Source organism: Lissotriton helveticus, chromosome 6 (assembly GCF_964261635.1).
Source record: "Lissotriton helveticus chromosome 6, aLisHel1.1, whole genome shotgun sequence".
Taxonomy (NCBI): Eukaryota; Metazoa; Chordata; class Amphibia; order Caudata; family Salamandridae; genus Lissotriton; species Lissotriton helveticus.
The window spans coordinates 1,413,381,668-1,413,409,044 of NC_136067.1; the positions used below are offsets into that span (position 1 = coordinate 1,413,381,668).

Consider the following 27,377-nt stretch of genomic DNA (forward strand, 5'->3'; position numbering starts at 1 on the left):
CCGCCGCACGGTATTGCAACAAACATGGCAGGTGGGATTGTGGACCCTATGTCAAGAGGCTCTTTGCCTTTGGACATGGCTGGAACATCAGGCCATGTACCTGGTGGTTCAACACCTGGCAGGTTCTCTGAACGACAGGGCGGACAAACTCAGCCGCAGGTGCATGAAGGATCACGAACGGCGTCTTCACTCAGAGGTGGGCAAGGTCTTTTTCAGTAGTGGGGAGAGCCTTGGTTAAATCTGTTCCCCACCGAAAAGAACGCCCAATGTCAGCAGTTTTGCACGTTGGAATTTCCAAGGCGACACCTGCTCAGTGACGCTTTTCGTCGCGTGTGGAGTTGCGTTCTTCTATATGCCTTTCCGCCTACACGACTTCTGCTCAGAGTTTTGAAGAAGATCAAGCGTGACCGGGCCAAAGTCATTCTTGTGGTTCTGGATTGTGCACGAAGAGTCAGGTATCCCAAGCTATCGCACATGGCCATCGAACCTCCGATCAGACTGCCTCTTCGGGAAGATCTTCTGTCGCAGCAGCAGGGGACGGTCCTCCACCCAAACCTGTCCAGTCTGCACCTCCTTGCGTGGAGATTTAGCGGCGAAATTTGACATCTTTCGACCTTCCTCCCGAACTCTGTAATGTAATCTTGGCAGCCAGGCGTCCCTCCACTAAAACGGTATACATCTGTAGATGGAACAAATTTGTGGCACAGTGCACAGAAAAGGCTGTGGCTACCCTTTCTGCCGCTCTATCAGAGGTTCTCCTCTTCATTCTTTCTTTGGCCCGGCAGGGCTCTGCTCTGGGCAGCCTCAAAGTCTATCTTTTGGCCATTTTTGCCTTTCTTCAGCTTCCTGATCAGCCGTCTCTTTTCTAAAGAGCATTACTCACCTATTTCCTCCTATTCCCTTCAAAATTCCCCAGTGGGACTTGAATCTGGTTCTAATGTACCTTATGTGTGCTCCTTTCGAGCCATTAAATAATTGTCCTCTCAGACTCTTGACTCTCAAGACTGCTTTTCTGGTAGCCATTACCTCTGCTCACAGGGTGAGTGAGCTTCAGGCTCTTTCTTCTAAACCACCTTTACTTGCTGTTCATTCAAACAAGGTTGTCCTTTGAACCCAACCTTCTTTTCTTCTCAAAGTGGTTAACTCTTTCCACATAGGAGAGATCACCATCACTTTGCCCACCTTCTTCCTGTCTTCGCACCCTTCCAAGGAGAAAGAGAGACTTCACCGTCTAGATCCAAAACGTGTGATATCTTTTTATCTGGATCGTGTAGGAGAGTAGGGTCTGCTATCCTATGGTCACCCCATTTTTTGCTTCACTGGTTTTCGCCTTAATGTGGCTGTGGGCCTGCTAATCAGACCCACAGCCCTGCTGTTCTCTCTCTAAATTTCACACCATGTACTTTAGGTACATCACCAATTGGGATTTGGGTCACTCGTATGAGTCCCTGAACAGTGTACTATAGGTACCCAGCGATACAAAAGGGGATGATGGACGGAGCATTTGAACAAATCAAACACTCACCCCCAGTCAACTGATCTGGGTTTAATCCATCACCATTCTTTAGTTCACTCAGCCACCCCAGTTCAGACATGGCTATATGCAAATCAGTCTGACCCTGTGCCTTGTGGGAACAGTCCAGCCCGAACTGCCAAGCCATGTCTTCCCTGGACCGGAAACAAGCATCCTGGGACCGGTTTCGGATTCATAATCCTCATCAGCCAGGCTACCTTGAATCCAGTGGCCAAGTGAACAAGGGACTCACGTCTGAGCATACCCTGCCACACTTAGGGCGAACAAAGCGATACAAAAGGGGATGATGGACGGAGCATTTGAACAAATCAAACACTCACCCCCAGTCAACTGATCTGGGTTTAATCCATCACCATTCTTTAGTTCACTCAGCCACCCCAGTTCAGACATGGCTATATGCAAATCAGTCTGACCCTGTGCCTTGTGGGAACAGTCCAGCCCGAACTGCCAAGCCATGTCTTCCCTGGACCGGAAACAAGCATCCTGGGACCGGTTTCGGATTCATAATCCTCATCAGCCAGGCTACCTTGAATCCAGTGGCCAAGTGAACAAGGGACTCACGTCTGAGCATACCCTGCCACACTTAGGGCGAACAAAGCGATACAAAAGGGGATGATGGACGGAGCATTTGAACAAATCAAACACTCACCCCCAGTCAACTGATCTGGGTTTAATCCATCACCATTCTTTAGTTCACTCAGCCACCCCAGTTCAGACATGGCTATATGCAAATCAGTCTGACCCTGTGCCTTGTGGGAACAGTCCAGCCCGAACTGCCAAGCCATGTCTTCCCTGGACCGGAAACAAGCATCCTGGGACTAATTTGCATACAGCCAGGTTCTGAAACTGGGATGGTGCAATGAGCTAAAAAACGGTGTTGGATCTAGCCCTGATCTCTTGACTGGGTGAGAGATTCTGCTTAATTCAGAAACTCTGTCCATCACCACCCCCTGTTGTTTAATTATTTTGTCCACCATAAGCGTGGAAGGGTATACTCAGACGTGAGTCCCTTGCTCATTGCACCATCAGGATTCAAGCAAGCCGGGCCGAAGACGGCTGTAATGCCAGAAACCGGTCCCCGGAAGCTTGTTTCCTTCCCAGTGAAAGAATTGGCTATTGTAGTCTGGTCTGCCCTGTTCCCATGATGCACTGGGCCAGGGACAGACTAATTTGCATACAGCCAGGTTCTGAAACTGGGATGGTGCAATGAGCTAAAAAACGGTGTTGGATCTAGCCCTGATCTCTTGACTAGGTGAGAGATTCTGCTTAATTCAGAAACTCTGTCCATCACCACCCCCTGTTGTTTAATTATTTTATAGGTACCCAGGGCATAGGTGCACCCAAGGCCTATCAGGGGCTGTCCTGATGATGGACCCCATCATTTAGCAAGGGGTCCGAAACGTCGTCGACCCACTGTGTACCATATACTTGTGAAATAACTTGCTACAAAAATTGTGTAATGGTACCTATAGGAAATTCTCTGTCTAAACTTGAATTTTTCAGAGTCTGTTGATTTTGCCTTACAAGCCCTTTATGTATGTTGTTGTTCGTGTATTGTTGTGGTTGGGTACAGGCTTGTGCCCCACGCACATGAATTGTTGAAGGTGTTATTGTGTTTTGTAAAACCTTGATTCAAATATAAATTTTGAGGACCTCTGCCCGGCTGGGCATGTCTTCTATAATATAGAACTGACTGGGTCTATATTTATTCTCAATTATCTGTCTCGCTGCCAGGGACCATTGTTGTTTCCATATATCAGGGGCTGCAGCATATCTTTTGCCACCCCTGGCTGGCCATCCAAACTGACACAACTGGCTGATCACTCAGCTGGGGCAAGGTTGTGTAATCACCCCTTGCTTAGATATAGTATTCCTATGTCTAACCTTATATCTGGACACATATGCACCTATAAGTCACTCCTATGGCAGGCCTTAACAATCCTGAAGGCAGAGTGCTTGGTTTTATGTGCGATGGTGCTCTAGCATGAGCTGAGCCTGTCTGCAGCTTTCGGAACCATGTCCTTATAGCTGTTCTAGGATATTGCCATACCATATACTCTTAAGTGCATTATAATCCTCGCGGTTATTGCTAACCGTGGTTTGGCTTTATCAAAACATGTCGTGTAAGGTGTCATACGCTTTGGAATACTACCCCCTCGCCAGTTCTGGGGACGGGGGTAGCATTCCACCCTTCTAGAGGGAGAAGACATGTTACTTCCATTAATCACGGTTAAAGTTAACCAGAGCCTCAGCATCACAAAATGGATGCTGCTGCCACAGACACAAGTCTGACCTCCTGCTGCTGCGAGTCCTTCCAGCGAGGGAGGCTTGGACAATAGGTTTCCTGTCACAGGGAGGTGCCAGCACCACCCCAGACAGGAGATAGTGGATTGGGGAAGAGAGGGCCGAATGAAACGAGACACTGCCTGGGGCACACAAGGTGTCCCATGCATATGCCAGTTCAAACCGGTGCTGGGGCACTCCAGCCCCAGCTCTGGCGCGAAACTGGACAAAGGGAAAGGGGTGTAACCACCCCCTTCCTGGGTCCCAACCATAGGAGGGATCTAGCAGGTAATGCAGATCCTAGATTTGGTATATAGGTAGGAGCTGTGTCCTTAGACTTTAGATAATCCTGACTGAAACTCTGATACAAAACTCAGGACCCTTTGACATCCTACTCGACGTAGAAGACTGAAGAATCTCCCTTGTGGTCAAGGAGTGACCACCCTGTGCAAGGAGGCACCATCAAGCGCTCAACGGTTTGCTTTGTCGTTGCTCCCGCCGGAGCTTGAACACAGAGCCTGACAAGAACCGGACTTCCAGACATCCAACAGCCCGATCCACAGCCACAGCAAAGCGGAGACCAGTGGAGGCGACGAGAGATGTGGGACCGGCCATCTTGGAAAGCCAGCGAATCGCTTTCCGTGCAACTTCTGAGGCACCCTCGAAGTTGTGCATTGGGGATTGAGAAGCCCCAGCCCCGAGCACCAACTGCACCGAAGATCACCTCTCCACACTCACCGAGTGCTGTGGGGGGCCCTTTTGCATTTTCCTGCTCGACGCGTCTGTCCGGTCACTTGCCCGTTGGCTAGTGGCCTCTGTGACGACTAAATCCTAAATCTACACCGCTGGTCTGGTTGCTCTAGACTGGCCCTTGCTTCCCTGCGAAGGAGAAGCCCCTCAGTCCTTGCTGGCCTGAGTAAGAAGCCATCTTCGATTCCTGCGTCGGTTGCATTTGCCAAGGCCTTTTGACTCCGAATCGAGATCCGACACCGCCAACAGCGAGAGCCTTCTTGGGACAGTCCGTATCCAGCTCCTGGTCGTCGTCGACACCTCCTGGTCCATGTGGCTGCAGAGACAAGCTTCACGACATCACCTGATTGCATCCCGACATCGCCTGGTTCCTTCTTGGTTCCTTCCTGGTCACAGGCTAGTGACCCAGACTCTGTCTTCTCTGCTTTCAGGTACTCTTCATCCTCGATCCACCCTTGGATCCAACCGGACTCTTCTCTCTTGGTCGCCTGCAGCATCTTTTCTCCAAGGCTCCATAGAACTCCACGACGAAACCCAACACACTTTGACACCTATGCACCCGCTTCCTGTGGGTGAGGTAACGGGAGTACTGCGGTGCTCCTGTAAAGAGTAACTCTCCTAGTTTCAAGTGGTTAGCTTCTAGTCGAGTCGGAAGACTCCTAAACCTTTAACTTTCTAACTTTACGCACCCATTGACTTCTATGTGTGCACGCGTGTGCATTTAGACACTGCACCCGCATCCGGTGAGCCTCCTGCTCCCTAACTATTGTTAGTACAGTGTAGCCCCAGCGATTCCCAAGGCCCTAGGCCTTACCATTGTTTGTGACGTGGTTCTTATACCACTATTTTAGTATATGGTTTAGCGGGCCACCAGGGCCTATCCATATTTGTGCAACTTTTGTATGTTATATTAAGTTACTTGTTATGCGCTTGTGCTCATAAAGAGTTAAGGGGATTGATTTAGAAATAAATATATATATATATTTTGAATATATAACCTGTGTGGTGTCCTTTCATTTGGTATTAAAAGCTTTGCATATGGTAAAACAGCTGGCTTCACATGCCCTCTTGAGTTTAGCCTAAGACTGCTTTTGTCCATGCTACCCCTAGGATAGTTGGTCTATAAGGTTGACATTAAGACCATCACCATAAGGGTGTTTGGACTGGTGCGAGGTGCTCACTAGAATAGTGAACATCATGTACCAGGCCAACTTCTCACATTGGTGTGCAGCGGTTGGGATTTGAGCTTGCTGTTGTTTTACCAATTGTAATCTTTGATATCATTTGAAAGATCACATTAGGTACCATAGGTACATATAACAAGACTTAGAATACATAAGTTCTACTGAACTTAGTTGTTGTAGAGGAAAGGGCCTAGCACACCCTGACTACACCTCCTAGAGAGGTTCTAGTAGGTAAACACTCAGTGTAGGTAGGTGCACACACCACACCTCACTAGACATGTCTGGCACAGATGAACCCTCCAGTTCTCTACCTGTGGTAAGTGACCTTCCCAAGGCACCCTCCAGATATGATATGCTCAACTTCCGAGAGATGAGGTCATTGTGTACCTCAAGGAGTTTGAAACAGGGTTCCAACCCTACCATCCAGCACCTGATAGAGCTCCTAGAAGCAGCTGATCTTGAGAAGGCCTCTAAACCAGGCCCCCCAGATAATACAGGTGAAGGTGTTCCCTCCACAGAAGATGACTCCCTAACCCCAGAAGTAGATGAGGCAGATGAGGAGGAAGATTCAGAAGATGGAGGAGATAGACAGGTCCAAGTCAGGAGGCTTAACCAGGCTAACCTAATCTTACTTGGGAATGGAGAAGGGTTGCACCTTCTCAGGCCTAACAGTAGACTTAATCCAGGCAATAGAAGGAAAAGATCTCCTTCCAGGGAGTCTCTCCTCTCTAATGCCTCAAGGGGTTCTCAAAGGGGAATGACTTCCCCTCAGAGGAGAGAACATGAGGCTAGGATGAGAGCTGTCCAACTTCAGATAGAAAAGGAGGAAACAGCCCTGGCCCAAGCTAAACTTGCTTTAGCAAGGGAGCAAAAGTTAAGTGGATTAGATTCCACTGGTGGCAGCAATATCCCTAAGGATAAAGACATGTCCTATGATCATAGAAACCTGAGTAAGATTGTGCCCCCCTACAAAGATGGGGATGACATCCACAAGTGAATAACTGCTTTGGAGAGGGCCTGCGTGGTACAGCAGGTTCCCCAAGGTCAGTGAGAAGCAATCTTATGGCTCTCCTTTTCAGAAAAAGGAAGAGACAAACTCCTCACAGTTAGCCATGAGGATGCTACAAACTACACTGTCCTGAAGAGTGCTCTAATTGATGGGTTTGGCTTAACCACTGAACAGTACAGGTTGATATTCAGAGATACCCAGAAGACACAGACTCAGGACTGGACTGACTTTGTTGATTGTGCCACTAAGGCTCTGGAAGGTTGGGTACTGGGAAGTAAAGTTAAGGACTATACAGGATTGTATAATTTGATCATGAGAGAACAAATCCTTAATAATTGTCAGAACCAGTTGATGCACCAACACCTGATTGACTCAGATCTTACCTCTCCCCAAGAATTGGGAAAGATGGCAGACAAATGGGTCAGAACCAGGGTTAAGCAGAATCCCCAGAACCAAGGTGGTGACCAGAAAAAGGCAGACCAAAAGGGTGGAGATCCGAAACAAAAGTCCAGAAGTCTTCTTCAGGCCCCCAAAATACTTCTAAAGAGGGGGGGGGGGGTTCCAAAATTCTATGAAAAAGAAGAAAGAAGGTCCAAAGAAACCTTGGTGTAATTACTATAAAACTGCCTCTCACTGGTTTAGTGAGTGCACCAAGAAAGGTACAGCCCCTAAGGCAACTGCACCCCTTAGTACAGTCAGCAGTGGTAGTTCCCAACCCAAGGCTATAGTGGGGTTAACCATGGGTACTGAGGTGGATCCTGGCCTAGTCAGGTCTCCACCTCAGGCTGTCCTGATCTGTGATGTGGACATGGCTATGTCCACTACTGTGAGTCCCAATACTTTGGCCAAGTACAGACAGACACCTTTGATAAATGATAAAGTGGCTCAGGCCTACAGGGACACATGTGCCAGTGTCACTATGGTGACACCTAACTTTGTGGACCCTGGACAGATTGTATTGGGTGATAATTACCTGGTGACCAATGCTAGCAATGTGTCTACTACCCATACTGTGGGAGTTGTTAATTTCTCCTGGGGAGGGGTAACTGGCCTCAAAAGAGTTGTGGTAAGTGCAGACCTCCCAGTTGAATGTCTTTTGGGCAATGATCTAGAAAACTCATTATGGTCAGAAGTGGAGTATAGGACTCATGCAGAGATGTTAGGTATTTCAGCACATGTCCTTGCTGTGACCAGGTCACAGGCCAAAAAGTGCTTACCTGAACCAGTGCTGGATCTTGAAACTGTGGACCAGACACAACCCAAGAGAAAGAGCAAGAGGGTTAAGGTAGTGCCTTCCCACCCTGCCTCAGGTTGAGGATCAGCCCTCCCAGGAGGATGATTCTGTGATCCAAGAGGGAACTGTCCTAGAAGAGCTTGAACCTGATCAGGGTGAGTTTCTTGGGACAGGGGGACCCTCAAGGGCAGATCTGAGGCAGGCTCAATTAGCTTGTTCCTCTCTTGAACCCCTCAGACAGCAGGCTGCTGCTGAGGCTGCTGGGAATGCTCAAGGTACCCATAGAGTGTATTGGGATGATGGGCTCCTTTATTCAGAGGCTAGAGACCCCAAGCCTGGTGCTTCCAGGAAGTTGGTTATACCTCTGCAATTTAGGGCTTCCTTCTTACCTTGGCCCATGATATTCCCTTAGCAGGACATCTAGGCCAGAACAAGACTTGGGACAGGCTTGTCCCTCACTTTCACTGGCCCCATATGTCAGAAGATACTAAGGAGTTTTGTCGCTCCTGTGTTACCTGCCAAGCCAGTGGCAAATCAGGTGGCACAACAAAGGCTCCCCTCATACCACTACCTGTGGTAGGGGTACCCTTTGAGAGAGTGGGGATAGACATTGTTGGACCAATGGACCCCCAAACAGCATCTGGGCACAGATTTATACTGGTGGTAGTGGATCATTCCACCAGGTATCCAGAAGCTATTCCCCTGAGGACCACAACCGCACCTGTTGTGGCAAGGGCCCTACTTGGAGTTTTCTCCAGAGTGCGATTTCCAAAGGAGGTTGTCTCTGACAGAGGTGTAAACTTCATGTCAGGATATTTGACTGCTATGTGGAAGGAGTGTGGTGTTTTTTTTTAATTTGTTTTTATTGGCATTTTAAACACAACATTCATTATCGTATATTTCGTAACCTATTACGTTATAGCAGTTGAGTCGTATACAAATGTCGGGAGAGAGTACAACAGAACAAATAACAGGTCAGGTCGATATATCATAGCATTGACGGGTGACAGTCTGTAAGCATCCGCAATTCCATGTACACACGCTTTAAAGTCCGTAATCTCTGTGGGTGGAAGAAAGCATTAAAACATATATGTAATATCATGTGTTGAGGCACTTATCTAGAAATATACTCTAGAGTGTGGGGACCACCAAACGGACACATCACAATACAATAACATCATTAGAAACATATGAATCACAGGTGTTCCACCCAGAGAGGTGTGGCTGTTGTGGCAATGAATTAAGGGTCTACATAGTGCTGAGGAGGTTCCTCCAGACCCTCCGAAGGAGGAGACTGTGCCCGAGCTTTGTCCAACTGCAAAAAGGGTTCCTAGAAATCTCACGGCCTAGCTGTCACGGGCATGAGTTCCCAGAAGAGCCCCAGTTGAGTATGACCGTAGCTTACATCTGCCAGCCAGCCCTTAAATGTAGGTACCTTACGTCTACCCCATCTCATAGCAATTAGTCTCCTAGCATATAGCAAAAGAAGGGCATGCAATTTACGCTTTTTTGGCTCCGTGAGAGCGTCTTGTCTTCCTATGATTTGGTTCACTGCCTCTGCAATGGCTTCCCAATACTCCCTCAGTTTCGGGCAATACCAGGCAATATGCAAGAAGGAAGCCGGTTCAAAGCCACATCTCCAGCATCGCTCATCCTCTCGCAGATGCATTCGATGGAGGCTAATAGGGGTTCTGTAGTATCTATGGAAAAATTTAAAGTGGATGAGGTGCAGTCGGTAGTTTGCGGATAGTTCTAGTAGCTGCCTACAGCAGAAGTCCCATTGTTCCTCATCCAGTGGGGGATCTAGTTCTGTATTCCAAAGGCTCATAGACTGGGGTTGGATAATCTGAGTTTGTTCTTGCAACGACGTATATGATCTAGTAATCAATTTGCGCGAAGACGCTTTAGCAAGGATGTTTTGTAACACCTGGAAGGTAGGTGGGGCTACAGGGAAATCCTCCTCCAGTGTCTGGCATGCGGCTTTAAGTTTGTGGTACATGAATTGTTCTCCTAAGGGCACCTCCTGTCCATCCAATCCCCTAGGGGGGGGCCTAAAGGTCCCGTCCGGGTATAGATCAGCAAATGTACCCATTTGTATGCCGTCAAACTCAATTACCCCTCCAGTATCCTCCAAGCATGCCAATAGTGGGTTACCGCGGAGCGGGACCGCAGGTGCAAATAGTAGCGGGAGATGAGCTCTTTTCACGAGAGCCCTCCATGCCCATCGCAGAGTGTCTGCAGTGTCGACATCCGCGCCAGGGCTTGTTGCCTTTTTATAGATCGCAACTGACAGGGGTGTAGGCGCCACTGCGTCCATTTCTACCGCAATGTGCGGCTGATATGGTGTGTAGTACATCCAGAAGTGCAGGAACTGGGCCTGCGGACACAACGCATAGAGCTGCATATCTGGGGCTCCCAGAACCCACTGCCGCAGTGGCAGAGTGAACAGGTCCCAGGAAACCCGTGCCTGCCCCCCAGCCCATATCAAGGAGAGCAAGTGGGTCCCAAGACATTTAAAGAAATTCTGGGTGAGTGGGATAGGCACATTTACAAACCGGTAAAGAAACTTCGGGAGTATCACCATTTTTGCCAGCGCTATCTTTCCAGCTAGCGATAGGGGCAGCTTGGCCCATATCGCCACCTTTCCCTCCAGCCAATCGATCGCCCTACCAAAGTTCATAGCCCAAATATCCTGCAGATTTCGGCACACCCAGCCACCCAAATATTTGACCTCCTCTTCCTCCCATCGCAGTGGGTATTCAGATGTGACTCTGGGGGTATAATCCGTGAGTGGGAATACAACTGATTTCTTCCAGTTTATTGATGTACCCGAAAGTCCACTAAATTTAATGAATTCTCTTAGAACGGGGTCAAGATTTGACGAGGGGTTTAGAATGTATAGGGTGACATCATCGGCATACATGGACACCAGTAGACTGCGTGAGCTGAAGCTTATACCTCTGGCCGTGTGGTGTTGGCGTATGCGGGCCGCCAGTGGTTCCATCGCAATGGCAAACAGCAGTGGCTATAGGGGACAGCCCTGCCTGGTACCACGAGTGATTGGAAATTGTTCCGAGATCAATCCGTTAACTCTAATTCTGGCCAGTGGTTTTGTATATCACAGCTTAATCCGCTGTATGAAGAGTGGGCTGAACCCCATGTGTACTAGGATACGAAAAACATATGGCCACTCGAGGGAGTCGAACGTCTTCGTGGCGTCTGAAAAAAACGCGGCGGCATGTACTTTGGGGTGCAAGTAGTGTAGACCGAAAAAATCGTTCTAAGATTGTGTGCCGTAGATCTCCCGGGTATAAACCCCGATTGGTCCGGCAGTGCCACCATCGGAAGGAGTGGTTGAAGCCTATGAGTCAATAGCTTTGCGTAGATTTTTACGTCTACATTTATGAGCGACAACGGTCGATACGAATCTAGCTCCACTTCATCTTTGTCTGGTTTTAAAAGACTTATACTTAGGGCTTCCCGCATGGAAACTGGCAAGATTCCGGTTTCTGGTGCCGCTTCATATACAGCATGGAGTTGTGGGGCAAGTTCTTCTGCATACGCTTTATAGAAGGCAGTGGTAAGGCCATCAGGTCCTGGGGCCTTACTCGGTGGCAAGCTTTTGATAACCAATTTAATATCCTCCGCTGTCATCGACTGATCCATATATCTGCGATGCGCGTCGTTAAACCACACCAGTGCAATCGAGTCAAGAAACTCATACATATTGTCTGGGCAGTTGGATTGTGTGGCTGTGTAGAGTTCAGCGTAATATTTCCGGAAGACCCCTAAGACCTCTGCCAGCCCCGTCACCGTTTCTCCAGTACTTGCCTGGATCGTGAGGACATAGGGCGTGGAGCGAGTTTTGCGTATCATGGTGGCTAACGTACGACTCGGTCAGTCACCTTCCCCGTATCTGCGGGCCTCTGCGCATTTCCCCAGGAACTTAAGCTCTCTCTGTGCCTCTTCTGCATAGTCCAACAGTTTTGTTTTTAGGTCAGTGGCTACCTGTGGGCTTGCCTCAACGTAAAATTTGTGTTCTAAGGCTCTAATCTGTGTCTCCAGCTGCGCTATGGTGCCCCTGATGGCCTTGAGTACCCCAGCTTGCCTCGCTATGCATTTGCCGCGTATCACCACTTTAAAGGCGTCCCACAGTGTGGCCTGTGTGGAAACCGAGCCGGTGTTCAAGCCAAAGTAGTCTGTAATGTCAGTTCTTATTTCCTCTCTAAATGAATCATCCATTAGAGTGTGCTGTGGGAGACGTCAACTGAATGCCCTAGGTGGCTGATCCGGAAGGGCCAACGTTAATAAACAGGGCGCATGGTCAGATAGGGAGCGGGCAAGATGTCGAGTGTCCACAGTCCATGTAGCAACATCAGCAGATGCTAGCCAAAAGTCTAGTCATGACCAAGCCGAATGATGACTCGAGATGCATGTCCCCTCCCTAGTATCAAGGTGCCTGTGTCTTCATATGTCGATAAGGTGACCCTCATCCATAAGATCCCGTAAGGTTTGGCTAGCAGCAGGGTGCAACTGTCTCGACGTTCCCCTCCTATCTAGCGTGTCATTGAGCACCGCATTAAAGTCCCCTCCCCAAATAATGGTATTGCAATTTAGAGCCGTTATATTGGACCAGATCTCTCGGAAGAAGTCCGGGAAGTCAACATTCGGACCATATATAGCCACTAAAAGTATAGATTTACCGCCCAGCAAGCCACGAAGCAATATGTATCGTCCTTCGGGGTCCACCTTCACCTCCCCTTCCCTCCAATCCAACCCCTTACGGAGAAGTATAGCTACCCCACGCGCATAATTGGAATAAATCGCCGAATGGACACCCGCCCATCTGCTGTGCTTCAGACGTGGGGATGGTTGTGAATTTGGGTGGGTTTCTTGCAAAAAACAGATGTCTATGCTATGTCGTGTTAGGTATGTGTGCACAAGTCTAGTTTTACGGCCATCATTTAAGCCCCGCACATTCCAGGTAAGCATATTATACGGAGTACTATTTGTACCTATCCAAGCGCTCAAACACAATTTCTGTCTTTCTCCCTCCAGTACATGTATGACATTCGTGAGAATGGAAGCATTGGAAAAGACCTGACACCCAACCAACATTAAACTCAGCAACGTTCCCAACCCCCCCCCCCGCTCCAACCCCCCAAACAGGTTGTGTCAAAGCCCCCCCAAATCCACTACAAGAGTGGACCATATAAAACATTGGGAACCACCCCTCGGAGGCGCAGCAGCACACGCATACACCCCCGTTTGCACAGGGTGGCTGGGGAATATTTCTACGCATCAGCAGGACTTAAAATAGCAGTTCCATGTGCGATCTGTCTCTATAACTGGGGATAGTAGTTTACAGTTGGGACACATTACCACAAAAAGTGAACATGCCTAGCAACGACTAAGGTACGAACCACAAGATCTCAGGGGTCGCTATGCAGTTGGAACATTATAAACATTTGGCCAACTCTGTCCATGCGTGGGTAAGCGTCAATCATTATCACTTAACCGACCATTGTCAATAGTTTTTTTCCCCGCCCTGCCTCTTTCGCTTTAGAACCACAAATCAGAGATTGGATCTGGTGGCTCATTGCACTAATGTGTTCAATCCAGAAATTTGTGTTCGGCATGATGGTCACAGGTTTAAATCCCTGCGGGTACACTCGTTCAGTGTTCCAGGGTCACTAAAATGAATACCACCTATGTAACAATAAACAATTGTTATTCAACACCACGGTGCCCTAGTGGAACTTGAGCATTACAAATGCATTTTTATCTAAAATGATGTAATTAACAGGGTGGCTGTTCAACATGATGAAGTCTTGTGAATAAGTGTCATTCCTGTATGTTGGACCAATTCACTCATCTCTGCATGTGTCACAGCGGTCAGGGGCCTGCTTTAAGAAGAGGGATGCTAGACTAGCTTACAGTTAGGTTACAAAGAGTTGGGGACTGGCTAAATAGGATACGTTTACAGCTATGTTTATGAAGCAGTAATGTAAATGGTGAAATTGCGGGTAGTGTTGCCTGAGAAGACCATCTAACGATGTTGAATCTCTATGAATGCGTGACTTCAGATTTCCTTGAAGTATAGATCTAAGGCATATTGAAAGACCTGGTGCCGGAGGTGGCAGTATGTAGTGTACTTTCCTGATGAAGGCATCGGGAGTAAGTGTGCCTTTCAGAGTTTTTTTCCCCGTGGTGACCATGACAGAGAGCGAATACAAGCCTCATTGATGTACGTGTGTGTTCTAAGATCAATTAAGATATAAAGAGCATTGGTTTTCTGTGTAGAACATGTTTATCGACTTGTATGTTTTTGCTGCTTTTTAAGTAATGTCCAGATTTAAATTTAGACAAATCAAATCCGTGATAATGTATTCTACTGTTGTACTAAGTTTTATCCTACAAAGGTTTATTTGTTGTTGCAGGAGGAGAGGTAATGCTTGCTGTGCTGCAATTGTGTTTTTTTTTATCTCTTCATTCAGTTACATGTTTCCCATTTTTTTTTTTAAGGAATTGGCATTTGATCCTTATGAATCTTATGCACAAGAAGTGTTGCGTAGTGGATTCCATGACCATTTTCTCAGTCATTTATCAAAGCCTGGAGCAGCCCTATACTTACAGGTACGTTCAGTGTTTTTATTTTAACGTTTTAGAATCATCAGCTTGAAATGAGTCCTCCCAGACAACCTTGTAAAACTGTTTGGTTACTTGCTTCATTAACTATGGGAGCCTAGTGAAGATTTTAATCGGTTTGACCATCGTTAAATAAAACCATTTTCAAGCTGGTAAGTTTTTATTCTGACATGGACTGGAGAGGATTATGCCTTTCTTTCTTAACTTCATTCACTAGCAGCCAAAAAAATCGGTCAATAAACTACACGTCCCATATGTCGATGAGTATGACAAAAAAAACTACAACAGACAGCATTTGACCCCCAAATTGCCAATACGCCCAACAGTGCATGCTGAAACAGACTTAACTCATATACCTTCTTATTTGTCAATTAGCATAAGCTTCTACATTATATTTGGAAAATCTACTGGTGCCTTTTGTTCCATCTCTGAAACCTAAAAATCCTACCAGAACTTTGTCAGTTACATAGCAAACTCATTAGCCACAGCATAAAAATGCACTTAAATATTAAAAACATATTTCTAGAAAATAACACCACTCCTCATAACAGCTACGTGGGTATTAAAACAATACACATTTTCAATCGGAATCCAGTGGGGGGGGGGGTAAATCATCTCCTCTGTCTTGATGCAATATAAACTTTCCTTAACGGTAGGCAGGACATTTTTTATTCTTATGGATATTCTACCTGCAAGTCCGTCACCTTTTGAATATCCCCAGGTGCAAGGCCTGATCTGGAAAGTGTGCAGTAGTTCACCCACACCAGTTGGTGGTACTACTGCCAGCTCTGCGCTGGTAGCAGCATTCGTAAAAAGTCACTGGAACAAAATACTGCCACTATGGCGCGCCGACTAGGGTTCCTCTTTGATGTGTATCCGGAACTGCTATTTGTGACTACATATTTTCTACAGCATTTTTCACACAAAACTTTCAACTTTGTGCAGTGCTTAGGAGATGTCCTTACCAGTGTTTTCTTCACTGGTGTTGATACCAGTACCACTAACACAAACACTGGCGTTACCAATGACGATGCCCGTTCCACAGCAAGAGCCTACTAAAACTAAGCCTATCCTTATGCTATATAGGAGGGAAACTCCGAGATTGGCTGAAGATGTTAGGCATAACAAGGAATCTCACATCATGCCAAGACTGTTGGGAAGCCCTAGGTCATACCTTTGGATTAGATTTGGAACACACCGAAATGCCTGAGGTGATACCACATGATGGCAGTGACAGCATGGAGGTGGCCTAATTCCTGGCTTCCATATCGTCAGATACAGCTGACTACTTTGCATCACAGAACGACAATAGACAACAGATCCTCAGAACTGGAAATGGAGTGCCCATTATGGCCAGCCTCCCCCTCCCCCAAAGTAACCTCTTTCCATGCCATACTGAGGGAGGCTGTGGTGCAGCATGAGTTAGCCATACCTGCAGTGGAAACAAGGTCCCACTTACTTTCTGAGTACCTATAGCCTGCCTTACCAGCTTTAGAACTGCGGCTTTTATTCAGTGAGGCCTTGCTTGATCCCATCAATGTGACTCTTGACAGCCTCACTTTTAGACCAGCTGTGAACAGACTCATTGCCCCTTGGGATAGGCCGGCTCCATTCGATACAGATTTTCTCTCTAACCATGCCTCACCTAAAAAGCTTGGTGGTGCAGGCCTCCTCTTGCACTTAGCAGAATCTGAAGGCTTTCCCTCCTGTTCTCCTCGACAGGGTGTCCCAAAAATTGGAGGTGGTAGGAAAGCTGTTTTCCGTCCTGGAAGTTTAGCCCTACGGTATTTGAATGCCACATGCCTGCTTTCCGGGGAACCCATGCTTTATGGGAAATGGGAAATGATTAACGTGGTGGTGCCTGGCTGCCAGACTAATTAAAAGAGCACTTTGCAGTGGTGGTGTGAGATTATCAGGCATCTCTAGGCTAATTATTCGAGCAGTCCTGGACACTGTTGACCTAATGGCCGTGGGCTCCACAGGTAAGGTCCACAGTCTTCTGCAGTGCTGTGCAGGCTAGTCTGATGGACCTGCCATTCAATTACTCTTGTCTGCTTGAATATAAAGCTGACTCATGCCTGGAGAGATTCAAGGTAGGAAGGGCTACAAACCTGTCATTGCGATTGGTATTCTCAGCCCAAGACAACAAGGCCGTTCAGTACATTTGGAGGTTTTCAAAGAGCTTTGACTTTCACCAGCCTCAGCCCACTAAGCCTGTTCAGTATCCAAACCAATATCCATGGCTGTGCAGAAGCAAAAGAAAAGACAGGCAGGTCCAACAACCCTTCTTCTTATGTTTAATCGATCAATCAGGGTTTATAAAGCGCAGATAATCACTTGATAGGGTATCCAGGTGCATGCAGGGAACGGAGGCTTCTTCTAACAGCCAGGTCTTGAGGGCCATTCAGAATTCTGAAAGTGAGGTGATGGTCTGAAGGTGCGTGGGGAGGCAGTTTGTACTCCCCTGTATTATCAGGAAAGCTGCCTTAGTTTCCTTCAAGGAAACAAACAGTCAGTTGGAGGGAGAAGTCTTTCTTACTGCAGGCTTGGAGGCCATTACTCCAGACGAGTGCAAGTAAATATTCAAGATGCGGGGCATCTGTGCAGGTAGGTTGGTTTTCAGTTTTCCCTTATCTTTTTGATTGACTACTCAAGGCAGGCTTGCTGCAGTTGGTTTCAGACCACAGCATCCCTGCTGTTCGACCTTGGCTTTTCCATCAACCCACCCAAGCCGCACTTAGAGCCTTCTTCCTATCTCTTGTTCAGAGGGTGAGTACTAAATAGGTTTTGGATCCTCCCCAACCCTTCAGAGGATGTTGGACATTCAAGATAAGATTCCGATATTTCAGAAGAGAACTTGTATTCCAGGTCTGATGGATCTTCATCTGCTGGATTCCTGCACCCTACTAGTCATGCACGCTTGAACATGAGGGCTTGCCATTGGTGCCTTTGTCTGCAGTGGTTCCAGCACGGGGTAATCTGCCACAGACACTGATGAAATTTCCCAGGACCCTGAAACAGACTTCTCTGGTGGTCGATAGAGGAGAACCTGATGCAATGAATGTCCTTTTGCCAACCCCGCCCCTTCATTTGGCGGAACTGTAGATCACGGCCTACAGTTCGCTAGGAGAGCAGGTTCAGAAAATGAGCCTGATGGAGTTATGGGCAAATTATCTGTCCCTGAAAGCCTTCCTGTTCTCCTTTTGTAGCTGATCTGTCCAGATCTTAACAGACAACATGACCCTGATGTGGAATATCAACAAGCAGTGAGGTGTACGGTCTCGTCTTCTTTGCAGACAAATCCTGAGACTGTGCTTGGGTATAGGTGCAGGGGCTCTGACTGATCGCCAACCATCTTGCAGACTCTCTGAACACCGTAGCCAATAGCCTGAGTCAGCATCATCTTGTTGATCACGAATGATGTCTGCACAGGCCTTGAAGCATCTACTCGCCCACTTAATATGACCCTTTCTGGTGCGAGAGCTAGAGTTGGCAAAGAAAAGGAGTTGTCCTCATTCAGAAAGTGAATGAGCATTAAAGATGACTTTAAATCTTGTTTAATATCGGTTTATTGTAAATCTTGTTTTTATCGTGTCACAGTTGCTATATGTTCAGTGACATAGGTCAAATTTCTGATTATAACTTCTTAAAAATTGCTGTTTATTTTATGCTAGAGATTGGTGTTTAATTCTTTTTCTGACTGCAAATTTGGAGAAATTTATAAAGTAAACTGACAATCATGCTGGGATACAGGAAGTGTGAAACGAAAGGCTATAGAAAGTCAGTTTTTTTAATCTATCACACCAACTTTTAATTGAACTGTACAAATATTTCCAAATAAAGCAGCGGAGATAAAAACATTTTCTGTAATTATAAAATATGATAGAAACAGAGACTTTAATAGGATCAAAACAAATCAGAACACTTTATTGGTGATGTGCAAATGATGAATATTTGCTGAAACCCTAATTCCCGCACATTATCGTCTGTACAATATATCATTTTATCAGCAAACCTGCAAGTCATTGCGAAATGTTTTTGCCTTTTCAATGGGAAATGTGATGTCTGTAAATAAGAGTGCACTATCACATCATGCTTCAGTGATATATTTATTAAAGAAGAGGGTTTCTAAACATGACCTGCCACTGCCCTGCTGATAATGCTGTTAGTGAACTAAGAGTCAAGTCCGGTGTCATGTGCACCATATATATGGGCTAGATTCTTATTATATGTGGAGCAAAAGTTTAGTCTACTATATAAAACAAAATATTTTTTGCACAGCAGTCATGCTGAACTCACATATTTGAAGGTGCTCTCTTATGTAATAATGAAGAGAATGGAAGCTCGGGGAAAGAAAATATTATCCCAAGATCACACAATTTGAGACCAGTTTATGGGTCAAGAACAGTAGAGTAGATTATTCAACTCACTAGACCTGTAGGTCTGGTAACATTTTTGTTTGTGATTTTTCAAGGCCTGTGCCACTCGGACACGGTTAAGACATCTTCGCCCTGTGGGGCACCCCTCAAATTGACGTCTTTGACACTCTCAAAAATGCATGTTGCTCACAGTTCTGTGCTTTCCAGTTTCTGTGGAGGTTTTTGCTTCATTACGCACTTTCCCCATTGATCTTAAACCCTGGCAAAGCCAGGGTTTGGCCAAAGTCAATCTTTTCTTCCTTAATTGGCTGAAAAGTTTGTAGTTGACACACCAACCCAACTCTCCCTGTGTCCTCTGCTCCATATACCTCGCAGAGCTAATCTTCTCTTCAGTATTGGCAGGTTCTGCACCTCGAACACCAGAGACTCTATCTTAAGACCTACAGATTGGGAGGGGGGCACAAGAGCTGCTTTCATCTACTGCAGAGACTGTTCATTGTTATATTGTTAAGACGTTGCCCCTCCACAAAACTAGCCTACTGAGGATGATGGAACTGTTTTGTGGTGTAACACAATGAGCAACGTGTAGATCTTTTGAAGGTTCACCTGTCTGGTGTGTTGCATTTTTCACTTTCTTTAACTCTGCAGGGTTGTTCAATAGGCACTGTTAGAGGCTATATTCCTGCCTACATTTGTCTTCTTGACCAGCCATCCTTGTTCAAATCCGTATTGCTTTAAGGTTTTTGAAGGGGCTTACTTGTGTTTCCCCCAACATTCATTGTCATGCCGGAGTTTGATCTGAATTTGGTCTTTACTTTTTTTTTATTTTTTTTATAAAAACTTTATTTTCAAGAAGGCAAAGAAGTTATTAACATTATCATTATCGATCAGTAGGTGCACAGTATTACAAACATTTGTCAAAGAGACGGATACATCCCATTACATTCTGACGTCTGAGTCTATCCTCTTATTATGGATATGAAAGAAATAATCGCAATCGTGTCGTATATAGTCTCACGTATCAACATACCATACCCTGATCCAGGTCCTAAGTTGCCCATTTATGATATAGCAATCGGTTCTCAGCAATTTCAACCAATAAAAAGAAACTTACTTCTACAAAAACCCAACTAATGTCATCATTACAATAGAAAGTTGTACCCTTTCACAGACAGTTTGTCATTTACTGCACATAATCCGGACGTAGTCCAAAGGTAATATCGTGTTCTCGCTCCATCCCACCACAAATCAGAGTTACATTCACTAGTCCGCCCCCATTAATCATCCTCTTCCTCTGACTCTGAGTCTTCGTCCTCCGGTAAGGGTGTACACGGTTCTCCCCTGTATTTATTCCACGGTAACCATACCTTGTTCCATTTACGGGGACAGGCCCGCAATACGTACACCGCCCTCTCTTTCACCATGAGGAGGTCCATATTTCTAATCCAGCCAGTCACTGTAGGCAATTCTGGAGCACCCCATTTTTGTGCAGTGTCTCTTTTGGCCACTGTCACAGCCAACGTGACCCACAATTGTCCATATCTGTTTAGGTCAGTAGGGTCCCAAATGTTCAATAGGCACCTACGGGGTTCAGGCAGGAGCGACACCTCAAGGGCTTGGGAGATTGTGCGCATAATTTGCCTCCAGACTTCTTGGATCAATGGGCAATCCCATAGCGTGTGGAGCAGAGTTCCCTCCTCCCCGCAGCCTCTCAGACAGAAGGGGTGTGGTGCCCTCTGTATCTTGTGTAGAAGTGTTCTGGTGTAGTAGGTGCGGTGCAGGATCTTGAGCTGGACCAACCTGAATCTAGCCGAGATGCCCACTTCTCTTGGTGACGCAAGCGCCTCATTCCATTCTTCGTCATCCATGTCTCCTAGTTCCCCAACCCACCTCTCTCTAAGTTTCTGCGTGGGGTCTGTCAGGTTGTTAACCAGTTTTTTGTACGTAAGAGAGGTTGCCTTCTGCTCCATAAACTCCGTCAGTAACCTGTCCTCTAGTGGTGACGAGTCTGGGAGTATGGTGTCAGGCGGAATTGCGTGTAGTAGGGCGTGTCGGATTTGCACATACCGGAATGTTTCATTGGGGCCCATACCATATTGCTGCTGTAGCTGTGAGAATGCCACCACCGAGCCCTTATCCCAAAGGTCTCCTACCACCGAAATCCCAATTTGATCCCAGCGTGTGAAGCCCCCACTGGACCTTAAGTTTCCTAACGATTTCGCGTCCCATAACGGCGTCATTCTAGTGATTTTCCCCTTCCACCCCAGTCGAGATTGTGCTGTATGCCATAGGGTTGCCGTATGTAACGTCAGGCCAATTAAGTTCCGAACCTGGGAGTGATTGTACAATACTGAGAGCATGCCATCCGTCCCCAGCTGCGACCAGTCCGCCCTGTATGCGGGGTCATCCCGCGGGACGTGGATCCAGTGATTAATTACCTTGAGTTGGGATGCCCAATAGTATAATTGAAGATTAGGTAGTGCAATCCCGCCTTCATACCAGCTTTTAACTAATTTGTCATGTGCTATACGGGCTGGACCATTGCCCCACAACAGAGCAGATACCAGTGCAGCAACTTGTTGAAAGTAGCGCGGAGCCACCACATGAGGGGTATTTTCTAACACATAGAGAAATCTAGGGAGAGCCATCATTTTATATAACGCTGCCCGCCCAAGGAGGGTTAGCAGCAGGGTAGCCCAGTATTTAACGTCTGCACGGAGACGTGTCAGAGGCGGCACCAAGTTCGCGGTGTAGAAGTCCGCTGCATTAGTGGTGACGAAAATGCCCAGATATTTAAATGAGCCGGTCGCTAACTGCAGGGGGCAGTCATCCCGCAATAACGGCTCCTGGCCCCTAAGTACGAATAGGATAGATTTGGACCAATTCAGGGTGTAGCCTGATGCTTTCCCGTGCTCATCGCACAGAGCCAACAGGGCCGGAACACCCTCATTGGGATTGGTCATGTAAATCAGCATATCGTCGGCATACAGGGATACTTTATCTTCCCACCCGCCCTCCCATGCGATGCCCCGAAACAGTGGTGTCGCTCTGAGCAGAATAGCTAGTGGCTCCAATACCAGCGCAAAGAGTAGGGGGGATAGGGGGCACCCCTGTCTGGTTCCGCGTCCTAGGGGGAAGGTCTGTGAGACGTGACCATTCGCCACCACTTGTGCCATAGGCGACTTGTACAGTAGCCGTATCCACGCTATATACTTCGGGCCGAAGCCCATACGGGCAAGGACCGCAAATAGATACTCCCATTCCACCAGATCAAAAGCCATTTTGGCGTCCAGGGATAAGATGACTGCCTGTTCCGAGAGGAGATGCGCTCGCGCCAAGACTCCATGCACCCTCCGCAGATTCAGTGCTGTGCTTCTGTGCGGCATGAAACCTGATTGGTCGGGGTGGATTAGGGTGTGAAGATGCGTGATCAGGCGACTAGCCAGGAGTTTCGCTAGGATTTTTGCTTCTACGTTGAGCAAGGAGATAGGACGGTACGAGGTGCATAGCGTCTGTGGCTTGTCAGGCTTAGGAATGGCGACTATCGTGGCTGTGCGCTGGTCTAGAGGGAGTTCAGCCTTGTCTACACTCTCTTCATACATATTTAGCAGGGGTTTGCTCAACAGGGGAGCCGACGCTTTGTACCATTCCACGGGTATCCCGTTAGGTCCTAGCGCCTTGCCGGATCGCAACGACTGTATTGCCAATTGAATTTCACTTTCCGTCAAGTCAGTGTCTAGTTCCTGTTGCGCTTCTTGTGAAAGCGTGGGGATAGTAATGTGGTCGAGTGACGCTAACGCCTCCCGTTCTGTGACAGCCCGAACCGGTGTGTATATATCCTGATAATGGCGTGCTAGGGTGTGGACTATTCTGTCAGGGTGTGTCAGCAGCTGGCCATCCTGTGTGTATAGTCTCTGAATACCTCTGTTGCACCCACCCCTCTTGTCTAACCAGGCCAACATCTTCCCGGCTTTATCGCCCACGTCGTATACTCTGTGTGCGGTGTTCGCCAAGTGTCCCTTGGTAACCGTTGTAAGATGGGCCAAGTGTTGTTGTTGTCTGAGGTGTAGCGCATGTGCAGTAGCAGGGGTGGGGTCGGACATGTGGGCGGCGTTCGCAGCGTGCAGTGCCAATTCTAATTCAGCAAGTTCACTCCTGGAGTCTCGTTTGTGCCCTGTGATAGCCGCTATTGCTGCGCCGCGCAGGACTGTTTTGTATGCCTCCCAGAGTACCGAGGGCGAGGAAACTGTGCCTACATTTTCTGTAAAGTAGTGTGATGTGGCCAATTTAAGTTTCTTTCTAATACCAGGGATTTGTAAGTAACTGGGGTATATTGGATAGAGCCTGGCGCGTTTCCTTTCTTTAGTCGTAATGTGGAGGGACACTGGGGAGTGATCAGATACTCCTCTGGGTAGGATCTCCAATTTGTCCACCGACCCCAGTCCCACCCCCATAAAGAAAAGGTAGTCAATACGTGAGAGACTATTGTGTGTAGCGGAGTAGTGCGTGTATTGAGTCGCTGTGGGGTTCAATTGACGCCAAACATCAGTGAGGCCTAGCGCGGTCAGAAAACCAGGAAGCGTGGCAGTACCCCTCTGGCGTTCCCTTACGGGAAAGGTGTCCAACTGCGGGTCTGTTATGGCATTGAAGTCTCCCCCAATGATCATGTCACCCTCTGGGAGGTCAATTAGAAATTGACCCAATGCCGGCAGTGCCGTAGAGTGCAGCGCCGGGGGGATGTACACGGACACCACGTTGAGGGGCCGCCCTTCCCACTGTCCATACAGAGCCGCAAACCGACCCTGATCGTCTATCTTGCGGCTTTCAACCATAAATGAGGAGTTCTTCTTAAGGAGTATCCCAGTGCCCCTGGACCCCGTAGTGAACTCTGCATGTACCGCCATGGCATACCCACGTCTATCAAGTGCTTTGCAGGTAGACCCAGCTAGGTGTGTTTCCTGCAACATCACCAAGTCAGGCCCGTGACGTTTAACGGTTTGGATGACCAAACCCCGTTTAATCTTGTCCCCTAGGCCTTTAACATTCCATGTGAGTAATTTTAAGGGGGACACCACTGTCATCGGCGGGCCGCCGTCAGCGGGCGTGTCTCGAGCTTGTTGGGCCATGCGGGTGCATGATTAGTGTTATTGGCGCGTGGAATCGGAGTGTAACACATATGCAATGACTTGTGTTAGGGTACCAGAAGTGTACGGCCTGCAGTGGGGCCATGTCCCATACTGAAGAGGTGATGACTAAGAACAATAACCATAACATTATAACTACCCCCCCCCACCCCCTCCCTGCTCCCCTGCACCACGGACGAAAACCCGCCCGCTTCCCCAACTTGGCAGAGTGCTTAATCCCATCCCCGTCCACCTTACTTGCTCGTGGGGTTGGTGAGACCCCTACAGGCACCGGCCGATGCCCGCCCTACTCAGCTCCATTAGCATCAAGGTCCCAAGGGCTACAACATGTTGTCCCTCATGCAGCCCAGTCAAATCAGCCCCTAACAGGTTGTCCAGAGTCAAGTGGGTCTCTTTCAAGATCTGAATCCAGTGCCGCTGCGCCTTCCTCGTTCGCGGGGCTTTTTGACGGGTGGTCCTCCGTTCCTCCGCTGCGTTGGCGCTGTCGGTCCCTGTGTGGGCGTTGAGGTTTGCCCACCTGTCTCCATCCATCAAGCCATTCTCTAGCCACCTCCGGCGAGTCAAAGAACCACGATTTTCCCTCGGCCACAATGCGCAATTTGGCGGGGAAAAGCATAGAGTACGCCAGGCCTCTGTCTCGCAGCGCTTTTTTCACATCCGTGAAAGATTTCCTGCGCCTAGCCACCTCCGCTGTGTAATCCGGAAAGAATGCCAAAGTCGAGTTCTGAATTTTTAAAGGTGGGGAGACTCTCGCCGCTTGTAGAATTGCGTCCCTGTCTCTAAAATTGAATAACCTGGCCAGTACAGGCCTTGGAGTGGCGCCTGGCTTGGCCGCTCCACCAGGAACTCGCAGCTTTACCCTCTGATTCCGGCAGGCCTAGGATGCGGACGTTGTTTCTTCGGGAGCGCCCTTCCTGATCGTCGAGCTTTTCCTGTAACTGTTTCGTGACCCTTTCCATGCGCTCCATGGCTACTTGCAGGTCTGAGGTGTCATCAATGAGCGATTTTGTTACTACCTCCACTTGTGACACCCTCTCCGCCATTTTCTTGAAGTCCGCCCGAAGCAGAGTGACCTCGGAAGAGATGGAGCCCACTGTCGTTTTGACCTCGGTGAGGGTTTTCATAACTTCTTCCAAGGTCACCTTGGGAGCACCACCCGCTTCTGGAGTTGCTCCAACAGAGAGGCGGCCGCCATTCTGGGATTGTCCATGTTGGTTGTACGCAAATTTGTCGAGCTTCGCCTGCGTCGACGTACTCCTCGTGCCCTTGCCGGCCATGTTCCGGTGGCGATGATGGAGGTATGCGTATCCGGCTGCTGGGTTAGTTCCTGGCCTACGAGCCGCGCAGTTCCCCCGGGCGGTCCAATCGTGCGTTTCACCAGTTTCAAGGGGGCGCTGTGTATCCCCCACAGGGCCCAGACGCGCCGCAGCCCCGGCGGTCGTGATGACCAGCACGCCGCCAACTGAGGATTTTTAGCGCGGTCCACTGCTCGGCTGTCCCTGCTCTCTGTGTGCACTGTAGCGCCACCAAACTCGGTGCTTCGGCGTTGCTTCTGCGTTGCTTCAGTGGGTTCCCGTTGGGGGGCCCCCTGCGGAGTGCGCCTGACTCCCTCCGCGCTCCACTACAGCCTCGCCAACGTGGGACTTTCTACTCAAACAAAGCGCCACTCGATGTCTCCTCTACGCCAGGAGAATGGGGCTCCGACGTGGCCCTCCGCCAATGCGCGGCGAGTCTCGGATCTGCAGCAGCGCTGGAAGACGGCAGGGCCCCCCAATGCAGGTTGTCCCACCCTGTTGCGAAAACGGCGCGCCTGGCCGCCCGTTATGTCCAATATGGCGCCGTCCGGGACCCAGGGAGGCCCCCGCCCCTGTTGATAGTTGCGCTTCTCCTATATGGTGCCTTCGGCCAGTTCTAGTCCAGATAGCTCCCTCGGGCCACACAGGGGGTATGCGCTGGATAGATGGTGCGTTCGGGCACCCCCCGCGACAGAGTGCAGCAGCGGCCGGCCGGTGTCACGGCACCCGGGCCGAGGAGGATGGACGTCTGCCCGGGTCCGCCAGCCACTTTAGGTCGGTGCGGCTAGGCAGGTGCAGGCCCCAGTTTGCCGCCTGAGATTGGAGCAGTTCCCGGTGTCCGTTCACCACCGGGGTCGGAGCAATTGGCGCCGCTCGGGTCCCTGAGCCGCTGTCGCTCCTTCGAGCGGGCGAAAAGACGGATTAAAGTTCGGATAGTTGATGTGGGCCGGTTTGCCTGGAGGAGCTCCCGCTTCAAGCTGCCACCATGTTCGGCAGTTGGCCACGCCCCCGGTCTTTACTTTTTTGATGGGATGGTCTCTTGATTCCCCAGAACAGTTGTTTGCTGACCTTGAAAGCAGTTTTCTTGTAGCCATCACTTCAGCACATCTGGTCAGTGAACCTAAAGTTATTTGTCCACCCATGCTTCACCTGCAGTCACCCAAACAAAAAGGTTTTGAGAAATAAAGTGTCTTTCTTGCCCATTTCCATCTGGGGTGGTCTGTTACTTTTACCAACACCCGTCCCAACAAGGAGGGAGTATGGTTTCTATTGTAAGGAACCTCATGAGGCGGGTAGTTACTACTCAGGCTTTGCGAAATCTACTCATCATGGCGAGTCGGATAGTTATCCACATTTGTAAAGCCCGAACAATCACGCGTAAGGGCCTTCAGGCGCTGGGGGCCATCAGGAAGATTAAGCAAACTATTGCCCAGAGTCACATGGTGCTGGGCCAATCTGCCGTCGGCGCCGGGAATCGAACCATGATCCCCAGATTCCAGCGTGAGTCACCCTGGCCGCGGCGCCATTGTCAGGGCGAGCTATATTTAAGGCCTACTCACCCAGTCTGGCAAGCTAACAACAAATTCGGGTTCTGTTCACTCGGAAAGTGAAAGAGCAATAAAGATGCCTTTAAATCTTTTTTTTTTTACCTTGTCACATTTGCCCAGTGAATTGAGATAAAGGATAGAAGTCAGTTTACATCTTGTTACAATTACATTTCTTTCTCTGTCTGCAGAGTTCCAGGATTTTGTAAGGTGAACTATCCGACCTGCTGTACAAAGAGTGTGAAATTAAAGTCTTTAGCGTGTAAGGTTTAATTCTAACAAGTGACATTTAAATAGCTCATAAGTGAACTGTACAAACATTTCAAAATATATTTCAGTAGTTATGAAAGCCCTTTTTCTGTAATCCTGTGTG

General features: G+C 48.3%; 1 protein-coding gene across 1 annotated transcript in view; it reads left to right on the forward strand.

Annotated features, from left to right (window-relative positions):
• The window catches only part of SOS1 (SOS Ras/Rac guanine nucleotide exchange factor 1), a 780,124-nt gene that overhangs the window by 266,507 nt on the left and 486,240 nt on the right, over nucleotides 1-27,377 (forward strand). The window contains exon 7 of the mRNA XM_078649204.1: nucleotides 14,520-14,630. Coding sequence (XP_078505330.1) covers nucleotides 14,520-14,630 — 111 coding nt within the window. The remainder of the gene's footprint in view (nucleotides 1-14,519; nucleotides 14,631-27,377) is intronic.